The 27,426-nt window shown below is 39.6% G+C and overlaps 1 protein-coding gene across 14 annotated transcripts in view; it reads left to right on the top strand.

Annotated features, from left to right (window-relative positions):
- mast2 (microtubule associated serine/threonine kinase 2) overlaps positions 1-27,426 on the top strand; it is a 176,241-nt gene that overhangs the window by 113,688 nt on the left and 35,127 nt on the right. For 11 of the 14 annotated variants that reach the window (XM_088598688.1, XM_088598689.1, XM_088598690.1 and 8 more), the window contains 3 exons: positions 13,879-13,970; positions 22,734-22,809; positions 25,926-25,946. In XM_088598688.1, the coding sequence (XP_088454814.1) occupies positions 13,879-13,970; positions 22,734-22,809; positions 25,926-25,946 (189 nt within the window). The remainder of the gene's footprint in view (positions 1-13,878; positions 13,971-22,733; positions 22,810-25,925; positions 25,947-27,426) is intronic. The other 3 variants (XM_088598691.1, XM_088598692.1, XM_088598697.1) reach the window with 1 other exon arrangement.

A 27,426-nucleotide genomic window follows, 5' to 3' on the forward strand; every position in this document is an offset into this window, starting at 1 on the left:
AGTTATAATTCAGCCATCGTATCCAGCTGGGGATTATTATGCTTGATAGGAGATAACCAGGGCAGGCTGCAGCCAATGCAGTTCACTAACGACTTTAACGATAATAGGCAGGAGCAATTACTACTTGGTATTGCTGTATATATTGGCGGGGGAGTGTGTGTTTTGTGTTTGGCATCAAGAGCTGGTGATAGAGTAGCTGTTTTAATGTGGTTTCATCCTGAATACCTCACATCACTCCTGTCCGTTCACGTCAGGAAAGATGTCTTATGTGGGAATTAATGATGCTTTGAAATATGTCCTCATAAGGTGGAGTGTGTTGTTAAGGTTTGCTGCTACTAAGGGGGGGGGGAGAAGGTTGGAGAAGATCTAGGAGTATATAGAAATACTCTGGAGAGATCTTTTTTTTTTATTTGAAGAGAACACTGTTCATCACTGTCGCTCTTTGCACTTTCTTCATTGCTACCATGCCATCTGTTGTAGATTTCGCTCTTTTTTTTTCCTCATTCATAAAAATGTGTGGCACAGTGGGCAAGCAATAACACTGCCCTGATGAAGTGCGTCACTGCCACTGCCGACAGCTCCTCTGTTGCAGCTTAATGCTAGGAGATTTATTTTCACAGTATTTCAGGCTGCCAGAAAGTTCTGTGATTTCTTATTTACAAAAAAAGCTGTCATTCCCAGACACCTGTTTCTGATGCGTTTCATAGACACAGTTTAGCTGATGAATCCCTGAGAATAAAAAACATTTCAATGTTCCTCAGAGGTGCAGGGCACATCTTGACAGAATTACTGACAAATGTGAACTAAAATGAAATGTGCAACAACCTGTTTTTAAAACTTAAAGAAGGCATTTTTATTTTTAAATAATAGGGTCGTTTGAGTCACAGACAAGTTACTCTTGCTTTGTTGCTGAAGCTGATATCCTGGATTATTTCAAGAAATAACTACATGAGATCAATTAGCTGCTAGCAAATGAAAGAACTAGATGTACCAAATGGATTCCTTTCATTTGTAACCTTTTAATCTTCATATATTGCAGGTGTCTGGGTGCAGTATAAATCCACAATATAATGGTGACGGGTGGGGCTATTCATTTATACACAATATACACACCTCTTGTTGTATTATGAGTATCAGCGTGCAGCATAAATCTGCTCTGTAATAAGAAGAGTAGACCTACATTCATAGAGATGTTTAAAAAAATTAGGAACCTGATACTGGATAGATTTGGAAATTCAAAATGCTGCTGATGATCTCCACGGGTTTGGACAGTTTGACTGCTAACAGCTGCAAAGTGTTAACTCCCTGTACGCAATTTTACTTTTTGGTCTCTTTTAGAGTTACTGGTATGAGGCTTCGACCATTGGAGTACCTTCCGTTGTCTGTTCATTTTGACTTTCCCAGGTCTTATCTCTTCTTATCAGTTAGTCAACACTTTCAAATCCCATCTTAAAACCCACTTGTACAGTATACTCAAGCTTTTAATTCAGTTGCACCTAGAGGTGATGTATCATGAAAGGGACTGTTTAAATAAAGATTATCATCATCCTTAGGATAGGGTAGAGTATTTCATAAGTAAAATGCTAAGCAGTTAAATGCATTGGGTTGTTCTATGGAAGAACAGGCAATCACTGTATGCTGTAGAGCTTAAGGTAAAAATAACAGCCTGCATGCTGCACAATTAACAAAATTACCTGCTGCAGTATGTGGTTTGAAAATGTTCATATGTCAAAAACTAGAGGCTGTCATGAATGCAAACTGAATATGTTTTTCCCAATGGTTAATTTAGAATAGACACAGTGTATTGAACATATCTTAAACATATGCAGTTAATTAAAGAGCTGCATTCACTGTAAACATACAGTCAGAGACAACTTTTACATTATTTAGATGATGGGTATAAACGTGAAAACTGAGATGAAACCTTGCATGGTTCTTAAGACAAAGAGTAACAAGTGCGTTCTTCACATCACCACAAAACCATATTATCCTAATAATTATTTATTGTGGTTTAAAAAAACAGATGGGTGGCATGGTGGCCCTGGGTTCAATTCTGGGCCTGGGGTGCTATCTGTGTGGAGTATATATGGTATGTTCTCCGTGTTGGCATGGGTTTCCTCTGGGTGCTCTGGTTAATTGTTTTCTGGGACGATTGATTCTGGTGTGTGCGTTAGTGTGTGCGTGTCTGTGTCTGTGTATCCACCCTGCTCTGGACTGGTGTGCTGTCCAGGGTGTACCCTGCCTTGCGCCCATTGCTTGCCGGGAGAGACTCCCACAACATGAATTGAATGAAGTGTTGAGAAAATGGATGAATATTAACAAATCACATGAAACCATCGACAGGTTGAAATAACCAAACCTTTTCTGTCCTGAAGATAAAAAGACTACGAAGGTCCTAATAAAGTAATCAAAATCTTCAAAGGAATCGATCAAAGTCAAAGACATGGTTTTTCAGTAACATTTCATCGTGAAAGAGGTCATCTCCTACAACACAGTCTTCCCTAGTCACCATACTGCCGAGTCAGTATGTGTGGTTCACAGGTCCATCCAAAGTTTTTTTTACAGGTTCTGATATTTGACAGGATCAGACTGCGAGGTTATAAAAGGTTAAAACCCGAAGTGATTAAATGGAGTGTGGATATATAGATCTGTTACTACTGTACAAGCAGACTCTTGTTCGGGAACAGCTCAAGCAGGTCAAATCCTTCAGCTAATTATAAACTAAAAAAATATAAGCAATCATAAACTCAAAATACCTAGTGTTTTTTGAAGTAAAGAGACTTAATTTATTATCAAAAACTCCTACATTATAAAAAAAGCAGTTGGAGTGGATTGGAATAGCTTGAAACTGAAGTGTTTGATCTCTCCAGGTGATGTTGGTTTCATTGTCGCTTTCTAATTTTCATTCATCTGCTAACGTTTGAAGGTGAATGTGGGAATTGGTAAGATCATTTAGAAGAACTGTCTGAGCCATTCATCCATTATGTAGCCTGCTCTGTCATGGTTCATACACTGTCGTAGTGCTTTATTAGGAGCCTGCAGATGTCCATCCAGAGATGATGAACATTGTTTATCCTTTGTCATTCCTTAAATTCAATTGTTTACCATAACTTTTGGAAACACGGACAATTACGACCGCAGTCTGAACCGTAAAAAATACTGTGAATTGTGTACTTGAGTTGTGAAATGGAATATGGAGAATGCTGAACTGTTGTGTTGTTTTTTTACTTTTTTACTGTAATCATAGAGCAGAACAGTACAGATTGTTGAAGACTTTTGCAATGCAGTATAACTATTTCTGTAATGATTCCCTCAGTTGTGTGAACTTGAGGATCTAATCTCCCCCCTCCCATCCAGCGTTCAGCCCCTGTACCCCCGCGACTGCCACCTGCGCCCCACTCTGTTGCTTTCCCTGTCGTGCTTGTCTCAGGGCCTTTATTAGTTTTGTTATTGCTCTGTGCAGCGCGTGTCGCTTCTTTGTGATCTAAATTATACAGGAAGCCAGCTCTGTGTCAGTCTCTGCTGTGTTTGGAGGTGTCGTGCCTAGCCTCTAATTTAGAGAACAAAGGGAGAGGCTTTTGTGTGCAAATCTCTGCTTGTTTACTTCTTGAAAGTTCAGTTTAACCCGTAGGGTCCCAGGAGTCTGTGCAGCATTTTATAGCTCTGCTTGTGCTGCCAAGAGAGCTGAGCCGGCCCCTTGGCATCTGCTGTTTCCAGGTACTGGACCTGTCTTTGCCCAGGAGAGACGGTCTCTGACGAAAAGCTAACACTTTAACGCACACATTTGCGCAGGTACTGCAAAATCGAGCACAGTAACAACAGGTTGGTGAAGATGATGAAGATTTTAAAAACTCGCCATTTGTTTATCATACTAAGATAGTTGGTCTTTTTGTTTAAAGATTTAGTCAAAATATTAAGTTCTTATTGTAGGTTAATTCTGTGTGTTACCTTGTTTTCTTGTTACACGTATGAATGATGAAAAAGACTTACAGGTTTTTATGTTGACACATCATTTACATCTTCTAGACAGAGTGGGGAAGCAATTAAAAGGGCAAACAAAACATTATGATCTATAGTTAAAAGCATAGAATTAAATCTAGGGAGACTGTTATTTCAAATTGTATAATGCACCAGTAAGGTTCTCTGCAGTCCATCCAGGGAAGAGCAAAAACATACATTCCAGGGCTTAAGGGAATGTCCTACCCTAATCTTTTTAGTCTTGAACAGAGAAGACTACATGGGAACTTATTTACAAGTATTTAAAATCCTCCAAGGTGTTGACAATGTCCACATGGTAGACCTCTTCAATAATAACATTGGCAAACACTAAACCCATGGACTCAAGTGGAAACTACACGGAAATGCACTTATAAGCAAGAAAAGGGCACCCTTTACTCCAAGGGCTGTGGGAGTATGGAACAAGCTACCAAACCATATTGTTAAATCTAATTCCCTGGCTTGTTTCAGGAAACAGCTGGATGATCATATTTGGACCAATTAGCTCATGCCAAAGACGCTAAATGGGTCAAACTTGTTTGCAACCTTTCTTAAAATTCTAATGAACACAAATTAGATCTCCATGGAAGGAGTTGTTTCAGGGGTTTCAGAATCAGAACTAACAGTGTAAGAGTATAATGTCAAAGTTCCCACTGAGCCTTTATCAAAATGTTAGTCTTTTAAAAATGGAAGTCCAGCCTGATATATAATACAAGGGTGATGTTGGTCTCTCTTGTTGTTGTGAGTCCTCTTTTCACAGGCAGATATAGTCTGAATTATTAATGGTCCTCTCATTGGATTGGAACTCTGTGTCATTGTGAACACGCCACCTGTCACAGGCAGTCAGGATTAAGGCTCGGAAAGTGGATTCAGAAATTAAGAGGTCCTTATAACATGAATAGTTAATGCATTGCTTTTTATAGCTGCCACAGTGATAAAAGTAACAACTGGTTACGTGTCTTGTTTAACTACCCTGGTGTTACCGTCAAGGTACACTTGCAGATTTTTCATTAAAACAATCCTGTTCATAAGTCAGTGTGTTATTGGCTCATAAGCCCATGGGCATCAGTAACTCCCCACCTTTTTAATATAAGTGTCTTTCTTAAATCCTCTCTGTATGAAGTGGGCTTAAAATGTGGATGTGGCAGTAAAAAAGAAGTAGGAAATGTGAAAGTAGGGATTGTGCCAAAGTACTTGTCTTCTGCACCCTTACATTTGACGCACATCTACGTTTTAGGAAATAAAAACAAAAAGTGAAGGTGGCAGATTGTTTTAAAATGTCATCTAGGTATGTGAAAGAATTGTCCTTTATTATTTTGCAGGTTACAAAAGGGTAAAGGGTTTACATTTTGGCATCCAAGGATCTCACCCATTATATCTTGGAAGAAGCTAGGATATCCACTTACTTACTAGAATACTGATAAACATGGTTTTACAGTACTGCTCCGTTGGCACTCCGCTAATTCTACCTCTCCAACCTCATTGTTTACTCTTTGTATCTCCTTACAAAAAACACATCAAAACCTGTTTCTATTACTGCTGTTGTTTGTTCAAAGAAATCAAAGTAGCTAAGCAACCTTTTCTAGATACATGACTGTAATGTAGAATCCCAGTGCTATACAGGTGATCCACTAGTTTAATTCCAAACATCTTTTCCATAACCATGCATGTAATGGAGGTAAGACATATTGGTCTGTAATCACTTAGTTCAGTTTTGTTGCACTTATTATGTACGGTGACTACGTTAGCAATTTTCCAGTCACTTGGTATCACCCCTAGCTTGACTGATTCATGGAATTGTTATGTTAATGGCCTATGAATAACAACTCCTCTTTCCTTAAGTACAGTTCGTAGAATACTGTCAAGTTCTGGAGATTTGCTTACTTGTTCTTTACTTTCTATTTTGAAGAGCTTCTTGTGAGCTGAAAAAAACGTGGGTAAGGGACCCATATTATAGCACATGAAACTACTATGGCTGCTTAAGATGGGCAGCCACAGAAAGGTTCTCAGGTATTGTAAATGGATTGGTAGAAAAAACAAGGAGGTGGGAAATATGCACTGGAACCACTGTACAGGTGTTTGATCAGCATGCACTTCAGCAGTTAAATTGTGGTATTTGGAGTTTAAAGGTTTTCTGTCCGATTCTTTATGCTCCATTATCACAAAAAGACGTGAAGAAAGCATTATGAAAAACTAAATTTGAACACATCACAGCCAATCACTAAAAAACCTCTTTACGATCAATACTCTGATTGTGTGTAGGTGACATTACACCTCTGCCTCTTTAAGCAGGGCTTGCGGGGGTTAGTCAAGATTTGATCGTTTTCCACATTACACACAGATTATATCAGTCATGAAACAGCTGCGCCAAACATCTAATGAGAGAAGAGAAACTAAACGGATATCAAAATTAAATTAGGAGAGAAGGTCCCACAAATTGCAGTGGACATGCATGACATGTTTTCCTGTAGCAGGAAAACAAGCATCCTGTATTTGCGTCCTAATTCACTCGAATTTTTTTAAGAAATCAGCAGCTCCCCTGGATTGACAGATCGATACCTGCTAACAGGCACATTAGCATTTGTACAAGACAGAAATCAACAGTGACAGTGGCTGTGCTCGAGCATTCTCAGCTTGTTCTGAATTGCATATGGACTCCAGTAAGAACAATGGAAAGCTTCTAGCAGAGAGCACATTAATCACCTTCTTTGAATGTTGCTGGCATAACAGTGCCAATAAGGCTGTGTTTGAGAACTGGAAAGGTTAAGGTTGGTCATTTTTGTTCTGCACTGAAAGTGTACTAATAAAGATACTTTTCCCTGTTGCTGTAGACGGAGAAAATAAAATTCATTGGATAGTGTTCTGAATTGGGTAGTAGGAGCCCTGTCTGCACCTATTCTGCATTTGACTGTGATCTCTGTTTGACAGTGAGCTGCCCATCTGTCTCTGCACATTTTTAGCTGCATAATCAGTAAAGAAGACATTCAAATTCTTGTCATTGGACATTGTTTAGTGCAGAACAATCAGTTCGCGTTTTTATGGTGAGGTCCATTTCAAAGTTTAGAGATGTCTCTGGCAAAACAAGAGATTTATGGTTTAGTTATATTAGTTATAAATAGCTCAGTATCTCACAGGCTATGAGCCACATTTATTGGCTAGAACAGAAATTTAAACTTGCCAATCTTAAAATTCTCACACAAAAACATAACATATTCTCAAAGCCAAAACCTTGAGATCGTAAGTCGGTCTTCAAAAGCAAGATATTCGCATTCCTGCTTATCTGTGGCTTTAAAGCAGTCACTCTGCATCTTTTTCTCACTTAACAGATCAGAGTTGCCATCTTTATAGTCTGTGATATTTCCTTCATAGTGAAAACTTGGGAAGTCTGTGGTTTCATGGATTTGTAAAAATGCCCCCAAAACATTAAAAGAAAAGCACCCTCGACATAAAAGGCATCTCCTGCACTTCACAACAGGGTGTTTCAGAGTGAAATCGACTGAATCTTTTGCCTTTAAAAATTCATTTTTTCTCCTGACGTTTTTAAGCGCTGCTGCCTCAAAGCTGTTTTCTTTTCCATTCCTTCAGGATGTAATTCTCTCCTTAGGTGAATCTGCGTGCTTCGCCTGCAGTCATCTTAATAACTTAATTACGGGCTCTTAGATTGATCTTCCCAGGCTGTCAGACTTGGAATGGTGACTTCAGGGTTGTCTGGCAGTCATTAAGACAGTATTAACAATATGTAATAGTTCAGTGCTATTCTAGTATGTGTTTGTCTCTGGGGTAAAAAAGTAGGGAGAGGGTTATGTGAACCAGTGAGTACCCATTTCTATTAAATATGTATTGCAGGGCTTGTATGCTATTTAAACAGTTTTCTCCTAGGAGCCAGAAGATGAAAGATTGATTTTTTTTTTCTTTCATTGAGCACAGCAGTCTTATTGACAGCGAGCTGTTCAGAGTTTTCTAATGAAGATTGTTGAACGAGGGATGATAAATGCTTAGGATTGATCTCAGCTTATATTATAATAGAACTGTCTTGGAGATTATCAGAAATTGTTCTCTAGAATTGCACATTTTGAAGTGCCTGTAATGTATTTTATTAATAACATTTATTTCTATTTTCAGTGTTTTTAAGGCAGTTAGGAGCACAACCACTGAATGCAAAGATCTTAAGTACCATTTGAAAAAAAATAGGTCACTGATTCTTTTTATGTGTGCAAAAACAGCAGTGCTAATAGCAGGAGTAAACTGTGAGGCCCACTGTTTTAATGGCATCTGATAACGTATCCAGATTGTGACAGGTTTTGAAGAGCTGTTCAAAGCTTTGTCTCATCTAATGTTCTCTCAAGAAGAAAACATACAGAACTGTATAGCTAGGTGTCAGCATACATAAATGTCAATCAATAGGCCAGCAAGGTGATAAATTAAAGGAATTAATTTATTAAATGACTTGTGTTTTGTGTTACATGTCCTTTTTCTTTCAGGAAAATATTGATAATTTTTTTTTTTTAACGAAACCAAGGCTTGACCCATGACTGTCTGATCCTTGTGTACTGTATACCCTTTTCCTTCATTTTCATTTTTTATTTTATACTCAGTCACTTTGGATCACCATTTCTTTCTGTGCGAGTCCACTCCCACCAGCTTCTCCTGGACTGCATGGGGAGACGAAGGATGGGCAGATGTGCTGTTCCTCGCCACAGGGCCGGCCTTAGGTCAATTGAACCAATTGATTTGACCCAATGGGGCCCCGCGCCCACAGGAGCCCCGCACTAGGGTTGCCACCTCCAGCTTTGAAAAATAAGGAATGCACTACAGAAGACATTGGGGGAGGGGGGCAGCAGAGAGCAAAACGTATAATTATGTAACCAAAAGCAGAAGTTCAGTGATCTACCATTTTTAAAACAACGTAATAGCATTTATTCCTGATACCTAATTTGAAATAATCTTAAATATAGAAGGCCCCACCAAAATTGTCCAAACTGGGCCCCGCAATTGCTAAAGCCGGCCCTGCCTAGCCAACAGCCATTCATCTAACAGTCATCTTTTAATACTGCAAACTATACCAAAATATAACATTTCCTAAACAGCCATCCTCATCTCACCCTGTTCCACTCTGTAAGGATTTGGGACCCTGTAATAGGTTTGATATTGAAATGCTGAGCTCCAAAAGGTTATTTTGTTATTTAATTAGTTCTGTTGACAATCCAACCCATTACTTACACCCCATTCCACCTGACATACTGGCCTCAGCAGGAAACTGGAGCTTTGATCTCAGTGAGATATACATGCAGGCATTAGTAATCAGTGCCCCTGTATGATTACATGCTTTATTTTATGGTTTATCCTACCTGTTCTCTAGGCAGAGAAGTACAAGCATTGTATTGTACAAGTATTGCAAAGCATAAGAATGGAAGTATAACTGTATGTGCCCTATTGGAGTTTTCTTAGTACTTTAGCAAAATCCATTTAAAAGCATTTATCAATGCAAATGCACTGATCTGGTAATTGATTAAAATTTAGAAAGAACAGCTCGGGTCTGAATAACTAAATAAAATAGTAGAAATGATGGTTTCCACTTTCCTTCAAATTACTGTATGTTGTAGGCTCTTCAGGGAATAAATCCAATCTATTGCTTTTGTCAAAATCATCAGTTGCACTGGAGTATAAAGAGCTTTTACCAGCCCCAAAAGAACAGAAAAATCTTAGGTTCATGACTTTTGTTTGCTTATGTATGAAATTCATAGAAGGAATTGTAGTTTGACTGTAGGCTACTATGTTACTCTAAGTCTTTAAGGATTTAAGTTCATTGCTTTCCTCTGAGTTTTTTTCTGAGCCTTGGAGCCTTTTTCTGTTACTTTTATAGTGTGTCAAAGTTAACTGTGATGTTTGTCTTCACTAACTAACTCGTTGAGATTAAAGAAGCTGTTTTGTACTTTGTGAGCTAAAGTGGTATTCCACTATCCTGTGGCCTGTGCTTTCAGGATAGGCTTTGGAATTCTGTAAGCCATACCAGGAATAAGCAGCTTTCTCATAGTAAATGGATGTTCTTCTTATTCTAAATCTATTAACTAAGCTCTATGTGCATGTGTGTTTGCTGTGTTAGATAGCAGCTATGAACCAAACTCATTAATCTGCAAGAGAGCAGCATAGGACCACAGACTTATTTCTCTTTTACAGATGTTTCCTGCAGCTCTCAGGCGACCCAGTTCCTCCATCTATCTAGAACAAAAAAAAAACAAAAGCTAATTAATCCTGTGTTCTGTGGTATCAGACACTGCAAAACAAATGCCTCTCTCAATTACTGTAATTAAGGCATAACTTTCATATCACAGTGACGATTCCACACAGCTGCTCTTATCATTAATATGCAAAATTTCCAGGCTTTTGTTTTGCATGGGGTATTGTTATTTTTTTAAAGATGTGTTGGCAGAGGTTTGTACAGTGCAGTGTGTACTGTGTTTTGTCCTAGCCTGTGCGAGGGATGGCGCACTTGTCACCATCCTCCTGTTGTTCATGATTCAGTCTTCTTTTCTGACGCATTTGCATTTACAGTATGCTACTTATCTTCTGTAGACCAGTTGCTTCCCTGAGGAGCCTATTGCTTGAATGACCCTTCAGTCCCCTTTCCCTGTGACTGCACATTTCATCCAGTTCATAAATATTCCATATCCTCCTTGTAAATATATAATCTCTGTTTAATCTGCTAGTCCATTCATTTTTTTTGAGTTACCTGCCCCTTTCCCATCTCACCTGTCTCCTGTTCTCTTCCTGCACTTCTTCTGCCTTTTTACTTTTCTTTCCTACGGGGCAGAAACCTTCTTATAGAGCTGTATGGCTTTTTGATTTGTGCTTTTCCATTCATAAGTGAACATTCTGTGGCATGAAATAAAAATCAACAGGAACAAAATATATATGCGTAGATACAGTATATGCATAGGGTGCAATAATTATCTGCCTTTCTGTATGCATTAAGCTGTTATTTTAAAACATTAAAATAAATGTAGTGTTTGTCCAAGGCAAGAACCAAAATAGTACCATAATGTCGTTTTTATAGTTAGTTTTTATATTTGTTACAATACTCAAGTTATGAAACTATGAAACTTGTTTTAGTGGACTGTCTTCTAATTCTGCTTTTAATTGCGTGGGAAATTCATTTATTAGAAAATAATTTCACTGCTGTAACATCATACTTAATATTTGCATTTTTAGGATATTGGAGACTTTTGGTGTGTGTATTAGATTTTGAAACGATTACAAACTACAGTATGTTGTTTATGGTAATTTGCAGTTAGTATTACATGTTTCATTCACACGTCAGTCCGGCTGAGGACAAGATGGTGGGATAATGTTAAAATGATCTTGGCTGTCTTGTGTCAAATAATACTGTGTTTGCAGTGCTGTGTATCAAACTTTGTACTTTCTCCAAACCCAATAGTCTACAGTATACAGTATATAATTAAAGTCAAATAACTGACACGTTGGCTTTTGAGTTTGCTATTTCGTTTTCTGTCTGTTCATGTTGCCTAACAAGGGAAGATACAAGCCAGTACTGCTTGTGTCCTTCTGGTTGAGTGGTGTCTAGGTGTCCACTCACATTTCTCTGCCTTGACACACAGCCTGAAGTCCATACTATGTGACCTTTTTGCTTCTTCTATTTGCGTGATTCTGTGCCCATCAATAAACAGAAATAACTTTGACACTTTTCATGGCAGGCAAAGCGAGGAATGTCAATCGCAGGCACTAAGGTCGTCAGTTCATCTTGCAGATACTGTGTGGACAGCAATAAAGTCCTTACTTGACAAGATGTTTGGTTACATTTCAGTGTCAATACCAAATTATTACCTTGGAACCCAAAGACTGTTGTCTTACACATCCAAGATCACAGATACTTGCCTAGTATCAATGATTTCGTCTCATGGTTTTGTATTCTAAGTAGAATTAGATTCAGCTGCTTGAACTGAAGGGTATGTTTCCCCGCAAATTGTTCACCCTGATGTTCATTATAGCTCTACACTCTAATGGAGTCTGTTTGATGTATTCTAGTACTCTTGATGGTTTGGTCATATCTGTCCCACAGTCAGTCTGTTTCCACATCAGATTTTTCTTGAATTGTTCCTTCAGCACCCAGCCCATTCTCCCTCACTTCAAAACATCATGACATTTCTTCCTGGAGCCTCAGCCATTCCAATACATTGAGGGTCACGTCTCGACGTCTAAAAACTTTGGCATTGATTTATTTTTTATCTTTGTACTAAAAGATAAAAAATAAATTCCAGAGGAATTCCAGAGGTTTAAAAGATTCCAGAGGAAGCTTGGCATAGTTGCAGACTTTGCTTCAGTACTGAAGTACTTACTGTACATGTGTTTATGCTCGGTACACAATACATGTGTTTGTGCATATTTATCGCTTTCCATTCCTGAGTACAAGTGCTTTAATTATATAGTATTGTTACGCTGGCAGACTGGGCTTAACTGTGCTTCAGCAGGTAGTACTCCTTGCAAATAGTACACTAATCCCTTTTGAAAAGCTGATTATGAAGCAGTCTTGTTGAGCATCGTGGCTGCCCGAATATCAGGCTTTGCCATGTAATGAGAACTGGAGCATATTTTGTCCTCCTTACATCTCCCTGATGAACCATGTTGCAGATTGATCATGTTTTGCAAAGGCTTTGAATGGTCATTTGATGGAATTGCTTAAGAGTAATGAGCTGTAAATTTCATTTGCTGCTAATAATGTTCTTGATTCTCTTTCTGTAAGTCAGCGTGTAAAGGAGATAGTGATGTTTTGGATACTGTAGTGATTATCAGTCTTAGATGTTTTGTGAGATTTGATGCCTGTGTCTATTTTTTTTTAAAATAAAGGACAATATTACTGGGCTGTTTCTCAGCAGATTGTTAGATATCTTCCTCTCTTAGCTATTGAAGTGAACTTGAGTTCTAACCTGATCTCTCACTAGCTGGACCTTATCTGAAGTAGAATTTCAAATTATACTCTGTGTGCAGTTGTATTTTGATGATCAACTGCTGTCAGCTAAGACAGCTCAACCATACTTGTATTATGTGTAACCTCAACTCTATCTGAACCCAAGCTGTCAGGCATGAGAGGTTTTAAACCCTGTTATTAAACCCTAACATAATGGAAGGAAGGACTATTGTAGATTGCCTGCACACATGGAAACAAGTTATGAGACAGATTCCTCCGAAAAGTAGCAGCTATGTTGGTTTCAATTTACTTCCATCACCTGCTTCCTGAATCTCCTACTTCAGGATTCGGAGAATCGGCAAATATTTTGGTTAGCTGTGACCTGATATGATATGCTGGACGTGATTTAAAATGGGGGCAATTATAGTATTCAGCAGCAGGAGATGAGATATATCCTAGAAAACATGACAGTCATCATAATTATGATGATATCTATGTCATCTAATTTTTAAATAGATAAATCAGATAAATGTCTGGATGCCCAAATACATTATATCCAGTGAGACTCCTGATGCCTGTGGGGTTTTGTCCTTATACCCTCTTAGTCCATTATCTGTACTAATGTATGCATGCACACACTGAAAACCATGCTACTTTTAATGAAATTCTAATCCATGCCCCAGAGGTTAAACATCAGGGCTTGTTTGGAGAAGGAAGTGGAGGTCATTCTTCACCAGCATAGCGTACAGTCTTTCCCTCTGGAGTTGGTAATGATGCTTTACTGGGCTCGGGGGCACGTTTTTTTAAAGGTTTACTATTGTAACACTTTTCCACTTGTGCCGTGTTTTTCTATAAGCATACATTAAGAGTGCTTTCACGGTGCTTCTAAGAATTGTCACACTCCTGGCTGTGATTGAAGGGCCTCCCCATAACATGCAGTTCTTTGTCTTTCCACGCAGCTGTCGGACCAGCAACAGGAAGAGCCTGATTGTGACCTCCAGCACCTCGCCCACTCTGCCCAGACCACACTCTCCTCTGCATGGACACACAGGTAACCCGCTGGCCACGCGCCTCCAGGAGATTGATCCAAGTAAACGCTCTCCAAACTGAGGGCAGGTGGAAGCACAGAGCTTTGCAGAGATATTCCATTGTGTAAGGTCCACAAAAGATTCTGGAAAGACCACATGTACTCAAGAACAAGGATGTCATGCAACAGATCAGGGACATCTGTTGCATTGTTACGCTGGCAGACTGGGCATCTCCCTCCTTGATCAGTTTTGCACTGTGTAATTTGTTGTGGAGTTGTTGCCCTGCAATATTTTTTAATGCATTAAAGCTAAAATTCAAATTAGAATTGCTATTTAGCTTATCTGTGAATTTAAACTATATTCCTATTGAAAGCAATGTTTTGGAAAGCAATGTTTGAAAACCCTTGATAAAAGCAGTAAATAGTAATACATCTTTCAAGCAATGAACTTGAGGCATGCCCGTCGTTCTTCCCTTAACATACCAAATGTGAAAAATATTCTGCTGTTGACCACACTTTTATTCTTTGTATATCTTTTTATATAGAAAGAATAGAAATAGAAAACAAATGCATTTCAGCTGGAACATAGTGTGGAAACTGTGCTGCTATATGGATCATTGCCTTGCTTTTAGCCAACATCCAGGAAAAAGTAGTTTTCCATAAGAGAACAGAAAGGGCAAGTGACATGCTCTGTTCAATCCGGAATTCAATCCAGGATTGAACAGCACTGGGCTAGTGGAAAAATCTCGATCCCTTCCTCTGGACCTGTGTGGAGGTGTTCACTGGTCTCGTGGAGTCCAGCAACAAGGATTTACCTACTTTATAATCCAAAACAGGAATAATTTCAGTTTGACTTCACACAGCCAAATACTGTCCACAGCTGCTCCTCATTGTTAATCAAGACTGATTGTTTCAGACAAATGATATACCTTTTCATTACCAGGATAATTTTAATTTCTTTCCTTTCAGATATAATCCATTTCAAAAGCAAACATGTTGAAGGAAGGTGGCAGGGTTAAATGTAAACTAATAGAAAGACTGAATTAGTCTATTTCCGTCCTAGAGTACACCTATGCAATGTCAAGTCTGTATGGCAGTTTAAACACAATTTAGAAAAGTGGGAATAGCTGAGAGATCTCCTACTGAGTTTTTAGCATCTAAAAAAATATTCATTTTCCTATAAAATGGGGTGGTGGATCTGTGGCTAAGGATCTGTGCCTGTAGCTGGAAGGTTGCTGGTTCAAATCCTGCGGCCGGCAGAGGAATCCTACTCCGTTTGGCCCTGAGCAAGGCCCATAACCCCAACTGCTCCAGGGGCGCTGTACAGTGGCTGACCCTGTGCTCTGACCCTAAGCTTCTCTCCCTGTCTGTGTGTCTGTGTGTCTGATGGAGAGCAAGTTGGGGTATGCGAAAAGACAAATTCCTAATGCAAGAAATTGTATATGGCTAATAAAGTGATCTTATCTCTTATCTTATCTCTGAAATCCTATCTGTGGTAACACTTTTTGTGAGCAGATTAAGATGTCATGAGGAAAAGGAGATTGACTTGCAGAGACCAGCACAGGACTGAATGAGACAAAGTTGATTTGTGCCAGAGAAAGAAGAGGATGGGGTGCAGTATGTAAGGACCTTAAGCAGGAAGTCACTGTTCTCTTCAGTGCAGAACACATCAGTCTCTCTGCTGGTGCAATTACAAGAATCTCCTGCAGGCAGGACTCATTCCCTACCAACTGCGCAGAATACCAAAGGCAGAGTAAGCAGGAGTTGAACGCCTGTAGGTGAGTGCAATGGAAATTGGGAATAGGCCGATGAAATGGCTCTGTTTTGCGGCAAGGGGTTCTGGTCATGTGTTCACTGCAGGGTGCTGTCCTGCTCACTCTGTCAGGCCGGTCTGGTTATGAAAGACTGCATTTCTGCCGGCTGGGGCAGAGAAATAATCGAACATGACAGGTTGATAATGCATCTGACAGCTTGCAGCACCACATGACACGCAAGAACCCTCTCCTGCCTCACGTAAGAAATTTGGAGAAGGAACTGAGAGCCCCGCTGTCTCTTCATCTTCCTTATTCTGGACCTCCTTTGTTCCCAAAAGCATTACAATAATTCTTGCCCTCCAGAATTTGTGACTGTTTTCACAAGCCTCGTTTGCAGTCTGGCTGGAGGCCGTCCCACCTTTTTTGCGCTAGTGAATGCCACTGAGCCGGCCGCGGCTGCTTCTTTCAAAGGAGACCTGCTGAGAGACGAACCTCTGAGTTTGGAAGCACTATAAAATGTTCCTGGAGAAAGCAGTGCAGGGGAGCATAATGATTGCAGGTTGCACACGGGTTGATATCGGTTGGGGGGCACTGTGATAATCAGAATTATATACTGTACACAGCCCTTAATCTGATGACGGCATTTTAATTCATTGTGTATGTTGCTGGTAACTGAACAGCTCCTGAATGAAAATTGCTCCTTGCACATATTTGTTTTTTGTTGGTGTTTAATAATAAATACAGACAGATTTTGCACTGTGGAGACTCGTGCTTGTCTAACTGACAGTGTTCTTTCTATTTTTGAAGAGCATCTGAAATGTTGGTTCTCTAGAATGGAGAATAGGAGGGTGGGGTTGCTAAATTACTGATTACTGCGACTCCATTGTAAAGACCAGCTCTGTTTACTGCAATGCCAAAGATCCAGCCATTGATGGGGTCAAGCTAGTTCTCCAGATTCTCGGATAAAAGACTTTTTATTCATGTGAAGTGCATTGAGACACAATCGCATCTAAATAGCCTGGTTTGGCTCTTCTGCTCCAGCTGAAGTGCCTGAAAAGAGAGCTAAACACAGGACGCGCAGCCTCTTTATCATGGAAGCACAAGATTCTTTTTAAGTGCAGTGGATTCTGGAATCACAAGAGCCTATGGAACCTTTCACGCTCCCTCTGCAGACACGACAGACACTAACCGAGACCACTGAATAAACAAACAGCACGCTCAGGTGAACAGCAAGGAAGACAGATTAGCAACAGGCTCTGGTTTTATTGAGTGACCCCTCAGTTGGTTTTCATTCCGGTAATGCTTTCCTATAGTTTCCAAAATAAATAATATTGTTTTATTCATGGGTTATTGTAAAAAGAAATGGAGTATTGAATACTTGATATGTGTTTTAATGTATGTATATCTAGTTCTGTGCAAATCATCAGGCAGTTTTTTGCATGAATATAACATCTTTAGATGTTTACATGATGCCTGCTGAATTATACTTGAAACAGTACCGTTTATATATGTTCGCATGTAGCTTTTTTGGCCAGTACAGCAACACTGCCTAATTTATGTCAAACAAGAGGTGAGGAGTAAAACACAAGACTGGAAACCTGCTGTGAATGATAATTTAGTCACTCATTCACTATGAAGACCTGACTGTTGACTTCCCTGACTAAGCCCTGTGCTCTGAGCTTAGCAGACAAAAGAGGGTATTGACTTCAAACAGCTAACACACACTGTGGTTGAATGACATTTGTTTATGTAGACTAGGCCTCTGTAAAAATCAGGTTTGCGCCTGCATGTAGGAAGATAACAGGGCCCCAGAGACCTAGGAATGCTTTACAAATGTCTCTGTCACTCTAACAGCTCTGGTTACTTGTTTCATTCAATACCTATCTCCATGTGTTTGTTTAATTTTGGTTTCTGCACACCACACAGAGACAGCACAAAGCCCATTCAATATGGACTAGTAAGCAGAAATGTCATAGCGCCTCCTAGCCAAAAATGGCCTGTCACTCCGATCTATTTTTGACCTGTTCTCCCTTGTGTTCACAGTGTTTATGGATCTGAGGTTTATAATTTATTTCCACTTCATGCTATTGCTGTAGGACGGGTTACAGAGCTGGAATTAACTCTGAATGCGGTCCTTGTCAGCTGAAATGTACAGTGCAATGAAGAGAAATAGGCTGTACATTCTCTGCCTTTTCCCTTGTCTAATAAGAACAGTAAAATGTACAAAGCAAATTTCTTCCTTTCTCCAATAAGAGGAATAATCTGTGACATCTCCCTCCTACCTATAAAGCCATTGCCTGTTTCGTTTTTTGACAGTTTTCCTTGATCTGCCTTGTTAATCGCTCGGGTGTTTCTGTACATGTGGATGAGAAGGTCTGCTAAACGCGTTTTAAGTGCCTCACGTTCCTCTCCGATTGGAGTGCTCTTTAGCTGCAGATCTCATTATCCTGGTGCCAGGAAAAGACTGAGTGATGCAAAAAGCCTTCCCGTAAAAAAGAAAAATGCAGGTTCTTGAATATTCCTGTTTTTTCACCATAGGGGGAGAATTGCAGCCAAAAGCTGCGTGTTCTGCTGCTGGATTCCAGCACTGCTCTGATATACTACTACACCAACTAGTGATACCGCTTATGCTTACGCTGTGGCCACCTGCTACCTGAACTGGGATGAATTAGATACCTCTATCGATTGCTTCCCAGCTTACATCGTGCTTACAGCTCTTCCTCAGGAGATTAAAGGAGCAAATTGGATTTATTTACTAGACTATATATTATATTGTAAGTAGTCCCCCTCGTAAACACTGATAGTGTGTTTAAGGACAGGAAAAGTGGCAACAGAGATCAAGTTTGAAGCTGCCCCTGGTGGTTTCCCTTGCTAAATCAGTATATCAGGTGCAGGAGAGGATGTGAGGGGCTTGATTGATTGATTGTAATGTATGGCAGAAGGTGCACAACTAGATGTTATTAGTCTTGTGACTAATTACATTAGTTATTAGTTCCGCCAATCAATTTTTCAACAGAAAAATCAGAGGACTTTCATAGATATCAAGTACTTCTTTCTGCAATGTGGGTTGTAGATGTTAAGTTGAAGTAAGAACTGGGGCATTTAATATTGCATCTAATGCAAATATAAATTTAATATTGCAAATAATGCAAATATAAAATGCACAAAAGAGAAAAGAACAATTATAAAAGCAAAGCAGAGGACATTGACCTGCATGTGGCACATTCTTGGTACACAATAGGGAACCACGGTTAGCGAGCATTGGCTCTCTTTTTTGTGTTTCTGCATTCAGTGCAGAAACTGCTGGTGACGATGAATCCCATTGGTGCACTGCCATTCAGCTCAGTTATCCAGTCCTTTCCTGCATACTGTTGGTCTCCTGTTTCAATCCATCACCTTTATCAGCTGCTTCACAGTGCAGTCTGACAGCTGTTCTGTACTTCTGGCTTATTACTGTTATCTGTGCTACCTGGTAATGTAAGGCACACTCCCACATCTCAAAAAATGGATACATTCATTGTTTGCTATTGCAATTACTGCATTGTGACCAACAATGGCACTTTAATGAACCTGGGCAATTTAAGATTAATTGAATGAGTAACCCATTTTCTGTTTCAGAGATACAGAATTGCTGCCTTCACAAGAGGCCTGTTTCAGTCTTTATCTGCTTCTGTGCTGTGAGGCTTCCATCTTGCAGTACTACCACATTGTTTGTGTGGAGAGGAATTTATTAATGGATACCTCAAGCATGTACTTCTGAAAACTGATAGATGAATTCAGCCCCATTCCCTTCAGCAGTCAATTATAGCTTCAGCTTTTGTTTCAAAACAAGTCCATATATGCTACTGTTGTTCACTGTCAGACTCCCAGATCCATGATCTATACATCAATTTTCCTGCATATCTTCAGTGGCAATGTTCAATGTCACATTTCAATCTAAAAGGGCAGATATAAGTAGATTCTGCTCCCCAACCAGTATTCTGAGTCTCAAATAAAGCATGTTGTCATTGTTCTTCTGATCGGAATTGTACTGTTTCTTTTTTGTTCTCTCTTGAAACTATACTGCCTACCTTTCTTGAGTCACTGCAATTACAGCATTTGCCCATGTGGTGGCACTGCAAGATGGGAGAAAGTCCCATGTAGGCAGAGCGGCTCACGTTTTGCCATTACTTCTTTGTTGACAATCTAGGCCTCAATTTCGGCAAAGGAGGACAAATAAAAGGAGGAAAGAAAGTTAGAAGAGATCAGGTTTTAACAGGTCATTCCCCATCCTTCTGTAGCCTCGTTACAATGATTACTTGAATATGTTTCAAACAGTAACCCGGTGTGCTTCATATAAAATTGTATCATGAATAATTTTCATCATTTGATGAGGATTATTTTTTAATACCTTAACTAAATTGAAGTTTGGAAATAATTAAAACGGGAGTCGGTAATCCAGGGTTTTTTAATCCAGCGCCGTGCTATTTGTGCTGGTGTTCGACAAGGGTCTGCAATTAAATTTCAGTCAGGAATTCATTCTCGCTGGTTATTAATGTATTCACTGAAAGAAGGTCAGGCTGATATTTACAAAGATGGGATGCTCTGGCTCGGCATTTCCATTTTGCAAATTGGATAAGCGGCACAGCTGGCGCAGTGGGGTTTTAGCAAGCGCTCGGAGGACATGCGCTGCCCTGCCTGTCCTCGTGTCCCGAGGCCCAGGGCCCACTTGTTAAGAGAAGGTCACTGCCTGTAGCATGCAAGGGGCTGTTTACTTCGTTTCCCGGTATTCTCACTTACAGTCGGTCGGAAGCCATTAAGCAACGTGTTGCTTCGTTTCCTCTCTGTGTGCAGAGCATGGTAATGAGCTCAATTGCTCGGCAGGATCACACTGCAGGTCCTGTCGGTTTGTGTGTTAATATCTGATAGATCGGGCTGAAATCTCCATCTGCGCCGACCTGATCAGGCTCTGCAGAAGGAATGACCTTTCAGTTATTGTATATATTGCAGTAAGGTGCTAAAGATAGCTGGGGAAAGGATATGTGGCTGCGCATTGTTAGACCCACGTTAAAGAAAATAAAGGAACAGGAAGCGTTGAAGATGACCTAATCAAAAGCTCCTAGTTGGTGTTTTTTAATACTTTTCCTTTGGCTAGTTTTGAACTGCTAGGGTGTAGACACAGATAGGTACAATGTTTGCTTTAATCTGTCTTAGCAATACTGAAGGTATTTAATAAGAGGAAAATCACTTTATTGCAGTGATTTTTACCATTGGGGTTAGTCTTCTGGTTACCTCTGAGAATTGTGATTACTGCTCCTTATGCAGTGCGTTTCTCAGTCTTTGTGTGACTGTGTGCACTTCATGTGCACATCTACATAATTTCGTCACAGGCCTTCTGAGAATTACTCCTCAGCGTTTCTTTTTCTTGACAGAGAATGTGCGTGTATTCCAGCTGCACAGTGTTGGTTATACCTAAGAGAATTAATCCTTTCCTTTCTGACAGGGGATTACAATATTTTTTATATTCAAGAATGTGAGATGTAGAATTTTGGGACTACATCTCAAATACATACTGTGTAACTTACTCCTTGGGCAGTCCTCATACTCATGGTCAAAAGCCTTTAGAAGATTAATGGAAATTGATTTTAGTAGTTTAAGCTCTCACACTGATCCCAGTACCTCAGCACTCCTGAGTAGACCAGTCCTTGCTGGAGAAAAGCTCTCATCCAGATCATTTACAAAGGTAGATACGCATGTATTAAATATGAAGCGAGTGGCCTTGATGGTTTAAGTACGTAAGACAGCTATATATATATAGTGGTAAGAAGGATTAACTACACTTCCAGAGTCATCAGTTCCCTGAATATTTTGTATCATTATAGTAGTACTAAACTTTTTATATGTAGTAAATGGCCAGTATGAAAACTGTTTTTTTATAGTTCAAGTAGGTAGTCACATCAGCATGTGTAGGCTGCAAAGGAACAAGTTAAAGGTTTATTCCATGTTGAAAAGAGAAGAAAGGAAACGAGATGTTTTGGCTATGGAACCCTACACACCGAAGAAGGCTCAACAGCTGAACCGTTGTTTCCTTTCTTCTCTTTTCAGCATGGAATAAACCTTTAACTTTTTTTATATTCTTTCAGCATTCTTCTTTACTGGAGCAGTAGTTTTAAATAAAATATTTCTAGCTTCTCAATTGCAATACTTTACCTTCTAACAAAAAAGGTGGGGCTCAGTGCATCCATGTTTGTTGGCACGTTTTGTACATCTGATGCCACAGCAATGTCACTTTGCTGAGAGGTAGCACTGCAGTTCTGCTCTGGGTAAAGATCTCTTCTGAAGCAAAGCTCCCAGATTTGACATGTGCTCTTCCTCCTCTGAATAACAGGATGTGTTTGAGGCACCTTGAGACATCTTTCTGGTCCATCACTGACAGAGAGCCATTCTCTTGTCAGAGACACTCCATCTTTTTACTGCTGGATTTTTAAAAATGTTTTTATTTCATTGTTTTTTGCAATGTTCATAGTGTTTTTCCTGGCAGTTGTGTAGTATCAGTTTAACTCAGGCTTATCATCTAAGGTATATATGGGAATATTTATTTTTGATTCATTCTCTTCAGTGTTATATTTGTATATTGCATCTCTAGCCAATAAATAATGTGACTAGGAATTGGTAAAAGCTTTAGTTGGTGATTCAAGAAGCATCTGGAGAAGCATTGTTGTGCTAAATGATTCTTTGTCAGATGTTATTTTTATCAGGAGTGTAGAATCCAGATATTTGTCATTTGAAAATGATGATATTATTATAAAATTTGTTTACAACCTTGGAACTTTTTTGGGACCAAACACATCTTCATCAGCCTTTTAGGTTGCCATAGAAACAGTGGTTTAGCAATCAGTGGAGTGTTGTTCTGGTTCTTTCAGAATCATCCTTTGCTTCCAAAGTAAATGGTTACATCCATTGTCTTTTTTGAGGTTCAAAAGTGATCAAAAATGAGGAAGGCTCTGCGCTCTTGGGCTCTCTTTACAGTACTGTCTGTGTCTCTGTGTCTTAGGGAGCAGCCCCCTGGACAGCCCCCGGAATTTCTCCCCCAACACTGCGGCACACTTCTCCTTCGTCCCAGCGCGTAGGTGAGTGGGGTCCCTGTAACGCACTGCGCCTTCATCCAGCATGCGTCAGATCACAGACTTTATAGAACAGGCCACCCCTTTGCTTTTCTCCTTTCCACTTCAAAAGGTGAGATGTTCATTCCTTGTGCACACAAACCTCTGTAGTGTGCTCTCTGAAAGCACCAGTTCTGTAGGGTTTGGGCATTTACTGGGACACTTATTAATTGTAGCAGTAAATCACAAAATTGTTTTTTTGGATGGCTTTAGAATCCAACCATGCGATATAACTCAAACAACGCACACACACAGGTACTAATACACGAGGATACATTTATTAATACATAGAATATGCATATAAACCTAACAGATCTTATCGAGAGGGTTATCAGAATACAAAAGGTATATATTCAGTCAGTTACAAAGAGTTACATATATCAAGAGGACATACGTTCAGTATATCATTCATTTAGACCGTTTCGTAAATGAACTTGGTTATAACTTCTACATTAGATACTCAAAACAAGTACATAACTCTTAGGAATTAAATTGATATCAACTGGTTGGGATAACAATTGAATTCTCGAGCTGTAATGCATTGAAGTTGAATACTCATCCAATCTCTGGGGATTCAGATCTCCTGCGGGCACAAAGAAACAGTTGCAGGCTGTTGCTGTCCAATCCGCGCTCTCTGGCTCGGAGCCAGGCTGTGCTGTGCGGCTAGTTAGTGTTGGCTTTAACTAGCAAAGTTTGTGCTGATGGTGCTAACCTCGGGTGGATCCTCTGGTTACTCTCTGGCAACCTCCGCTCTAGACTCTTAGAACAAAGGAAAGTTCTGGCACTCGGACACACTGGCAGTTCCGTGGTTGTCCGGGCTGAGTCTCAGGATGGTCAGGAGGCGCGCTGCGAGATGAACAGAGAGATGGGGCCTCCTTTGGGAAAGCTCAGAACACTTAGTTCTTTCTTATTAATAAGCCTCGCCGCTACACCTCTTTCCCATTGTTATATTAAAACCAAACTCCTGCCTTCTGGCACTTGAATCAGTTTAGTTACCACTCCTAATTAATGAGCAGCTAATGTCTGAAGGAGCTAAAACCTCAATAGAAGACCTCTGGTTTACCGGTATCAGTCTGGCTACTTTTACAGTATGTGGGCTGTGAATACTTCCATGTAGCTAACAGAAATGCTAGGTGAGATAGTAATAAAAAGCTAAGGCATCAAGGGAGTTCCCGACATGAAATGATGTGGGCGGGAGGGGCTCTTGCAGTCTGGTTGTAAAAAAATAAAACGTGTTACTTGCCCAGTTTAACATAAAGCAGCTATTAATCTGTATTAATTGCCAGCAGCCATATCACTCTGCAACTCACAACTGGCAGCCCACTGAAGCTAAGCAGGTTTGAGCCTGGTCAGTACCTGGATGGGAGACCTCCTGGGAAAAACTAAGGTTGCTGCTGGTAGAGGTGTTAGTGGGGCCAACAGGGGGCGCTCACCCTGTGGTCTGTGTGGGTCCTAATGCCCCAGTATTGTGACGGGGACACTATGCTGTAAACAGGCACTGTCCTTCGGATGAGACGTAAAACCGAGGTCCTGACTCTGTTTTTCTCGAAAAGAGTAGGGGTGTAACCCTGGCGTCCTGGCCAAAATTCCCACCAATCATGGCCTCCTAATAATTGGCTTCATTACTCTGCTCTCCTCCCCACTGAAAGCTCATGTGTGGTGAGCGTTCTGGCGCACTATAGCTGCCGTTGCATCATCCAGGTGGGGCTGCACATTGGTGGAGGGGAGTCCCCATTACCTGTTAAGCGCTTTGAGTGGAGTGTCCAGAAAAGTGCTATATAAGTGTAAGCAATTATTATTATTATTATTATTATTATTATTATTATTATTATTATTATTATTATTATTATTATTATTATTAATCTGACCATTGAGGATTTGTTTTTGAAAGAGTGGCTCCATCTGCTGGTACAATTAAAAACACAGCTGTCCCAAGCTGTCAATAAAAGTCTTAATATTTCTAATTTAAAATATATATATATTTTATTTCCAATAATTTAGTATTTATTTTGACTTTTTGTTTAGCTTTCTATGAAAAAATCAGTTAAAATGTATACAATATTTACACAATACAATTTTCACAACAGAAGATTTTATACTACTGAAAAGTCATTTGTAATTTCACGGTGGTGTTAGTAAAGGAAGCAGCAGTGTTGCTCTTTTTGCTGTGTATGTGGCTCATGCCCTCTATAAACACAACAATATTGTTTATTTATTGTTCAGCAAGCAGTGGAGGTCAAGTCAGCATAAAGGAAATTAAATCAGCCAGCACAATCTAATGGTTCTCATTTTTCAGCGTTCATTCCTTGTGCTCCGATTCCGTACAGGACCATGTTGTTGCACTGCATGTTATTGAATACCAAAAGCAAACATCTGTGAATTTCCACAATAAAAATCCGTGGTGAATAACTAATGCCAGTAATCTGAATTTGTCCTCTCTGCCCTTCCACACAGTATATACAGAACAACAAAGTCTCAGCTTGTGTGGATATTTGTTATTTATACAAATCTTCTTAACAATTTAAGAGTTTTTGTTTTATATGTTATTTTTCAATTAGTGCTAAATTATATTAAAGAAGAGTCCTAACTCTAAATATGTAGTAACCTTTCAGGTTCCAGCAGTTAAATTCTATGGGATTAAGACCAGGTGTATTGAAATTATTTTGCGACATTCATATTTTTTTCTAAATTCTAAAACAGAAAAAAATAATACATCCAAAAAAAAAAAAAAAGGTTACAAACACACATTCTGGCCAATCCAAACTGTTTGGGTGCAAGGATGCAAGGGCATCAGCTTCAACAATATGGCTGGGTAGCTTGTTGCATACTCCTACCACCCTTTGGGTGAAGAGGTGCCTTCTGTCAGTGGTTTTAAATGTATTTCTGTGAAGTTTTCACCTGTGTCCTCTGGTTTGAGTTTCAGTGTTCAATCGGATTATGAGATCATTAGTGAGATCTTGGTAGATCATTAGATAAGTGTGTAGTTCAGTGCATGTCCTGGGTGTGGTTTCTGTTCTGCACAGTTTTGTGAGCTCGTGGGATTATAGTCATGTTTCACTAATGCTGTCGTTTCTCCAACACAGTCACGGGCACAGGGCTGACAGGTAATCCTCAGGATCTCTCCCCTCTCTCCACCTGCCTTGCGCTCTCCTGCATGGCTGGCCTTCTTGTCTGTGTGCTGTCCTCTCTGCCACTACACCCGGGGTTTTCAAGCCACTCACAGCCAGGACCTTATTAACCGCCTTTAATAGATTTAATAAACACGCCTCAATAAGACAAAACTCCCAAAAAATTTCTGACATTTGTAGAAAACAATCATGTACATGTCCTACATTTCCTCACATCTTTGTAATGCTAAGGTAATACGATACAGAGCAACACACTGTGAATTATACAGTACCTGTTTCTTGTAAATGCAGAAAATAGTGAGCTGCAGATGTACTGAGGGCTGGCTACTGTGGGGAATTAAATATTAGAAACTCTGTGTCCTTCATCTTAAATGTCTTCTCAAACACTTCCCATTTGAGCCTTTCAGCCAGTTCTAAGGTTTTCCTCCTAACATCACACTAATGAAAATATAGTTTAGAAAATGAAAGAACCTCTTTTTGAGATATTTTTTCCTACTTTTTTAAGCGATTTCCTGCAGTAGCTCCATTTCTAAAGAAATTCATTATGGCTGCACAACTTTTTGCTATTGGCATGTTCAGAAATGTCATATGTAAGAATTTAATATTATTTAATATATTCAATATACACTTTTTTCAGGATTTTGATTTTTAGAATTGTCAGTATCGTCAGAATGGGTCTATAGGTTCTGTAACTTCCAGCTGTTTGATGTATTACCTCTTTTTCCTTTGAGTGTGAAGGTGTGTCTTAGCAGTATCTAGTCAACATGGTCTGAAATATGGGATAGAATTATTCTCAGCATGCTGCGTAAAACAACTGTTTTAATGTGTCGCATGCATTACTGGGCTTTTTGTTGCCAGCAGTTTGGGATATTACCTCTTGGATGGTTTCAGGCTGTGTTTACAATGAACGTTAAGTCTGAATGTCTAAATGTGTTTGCATGCACTGTATTCGGGTTCTGTGTGGTTGGTGTGTGGCAAGTTCTTGCATGAATTAATTCAGATATTTTTGCTTATGTCTTATCCCCAATTTTGAAATAAGCATAATTGTCCAGATTGTGTGTCTTATAATGTACACAATTAGTAAATTAGATATATCCCATACTTTTTCACTGTCTTATAAAGCTAGAGAAGCCACTTAGGTCTAAATCAGTTTAAACTTTGACAAAAGTTAATAATAGAAGAAATTCACACAATTTCACATTTTGTGAAATGTGAAATTTACAGAAATTCACATTTGCCAGCAGCCATATTGCCCTGCAACTCACAACTGGCAAACTACTGCAGTTCTGCAGGTGTGAGCCTGGTCCGTACCTGGATGGGAGACCTCCTGGAAAAAACTCAGGTTGCTGCACAAAGAGGTGTTAGAGGGTCCAGTAAGGGGTCTTCACCCTGTGGACCATGTGGGTCCTAATGCCCCAGTATAGTGATGTAGACACTATGCTGTAAAAAGCTGCCG

The sequence above is a fragment of the Lepisosteus platostomus genome, chromosome 11, assembly GCF_059453375.1.
Source record: "Lepisosteus platostomus isolate fLepPlt1 chromosome 11, fLepPlt1.hap1, whole genome shotgun sequence".
Classification (NCBI taxonomy): Eukaryota; Metazoa; Chordata; class Actinopteri; order Semionotiformes; family Lepisosteidae; genus Lepisosteus; species Lepisosteus platostomus.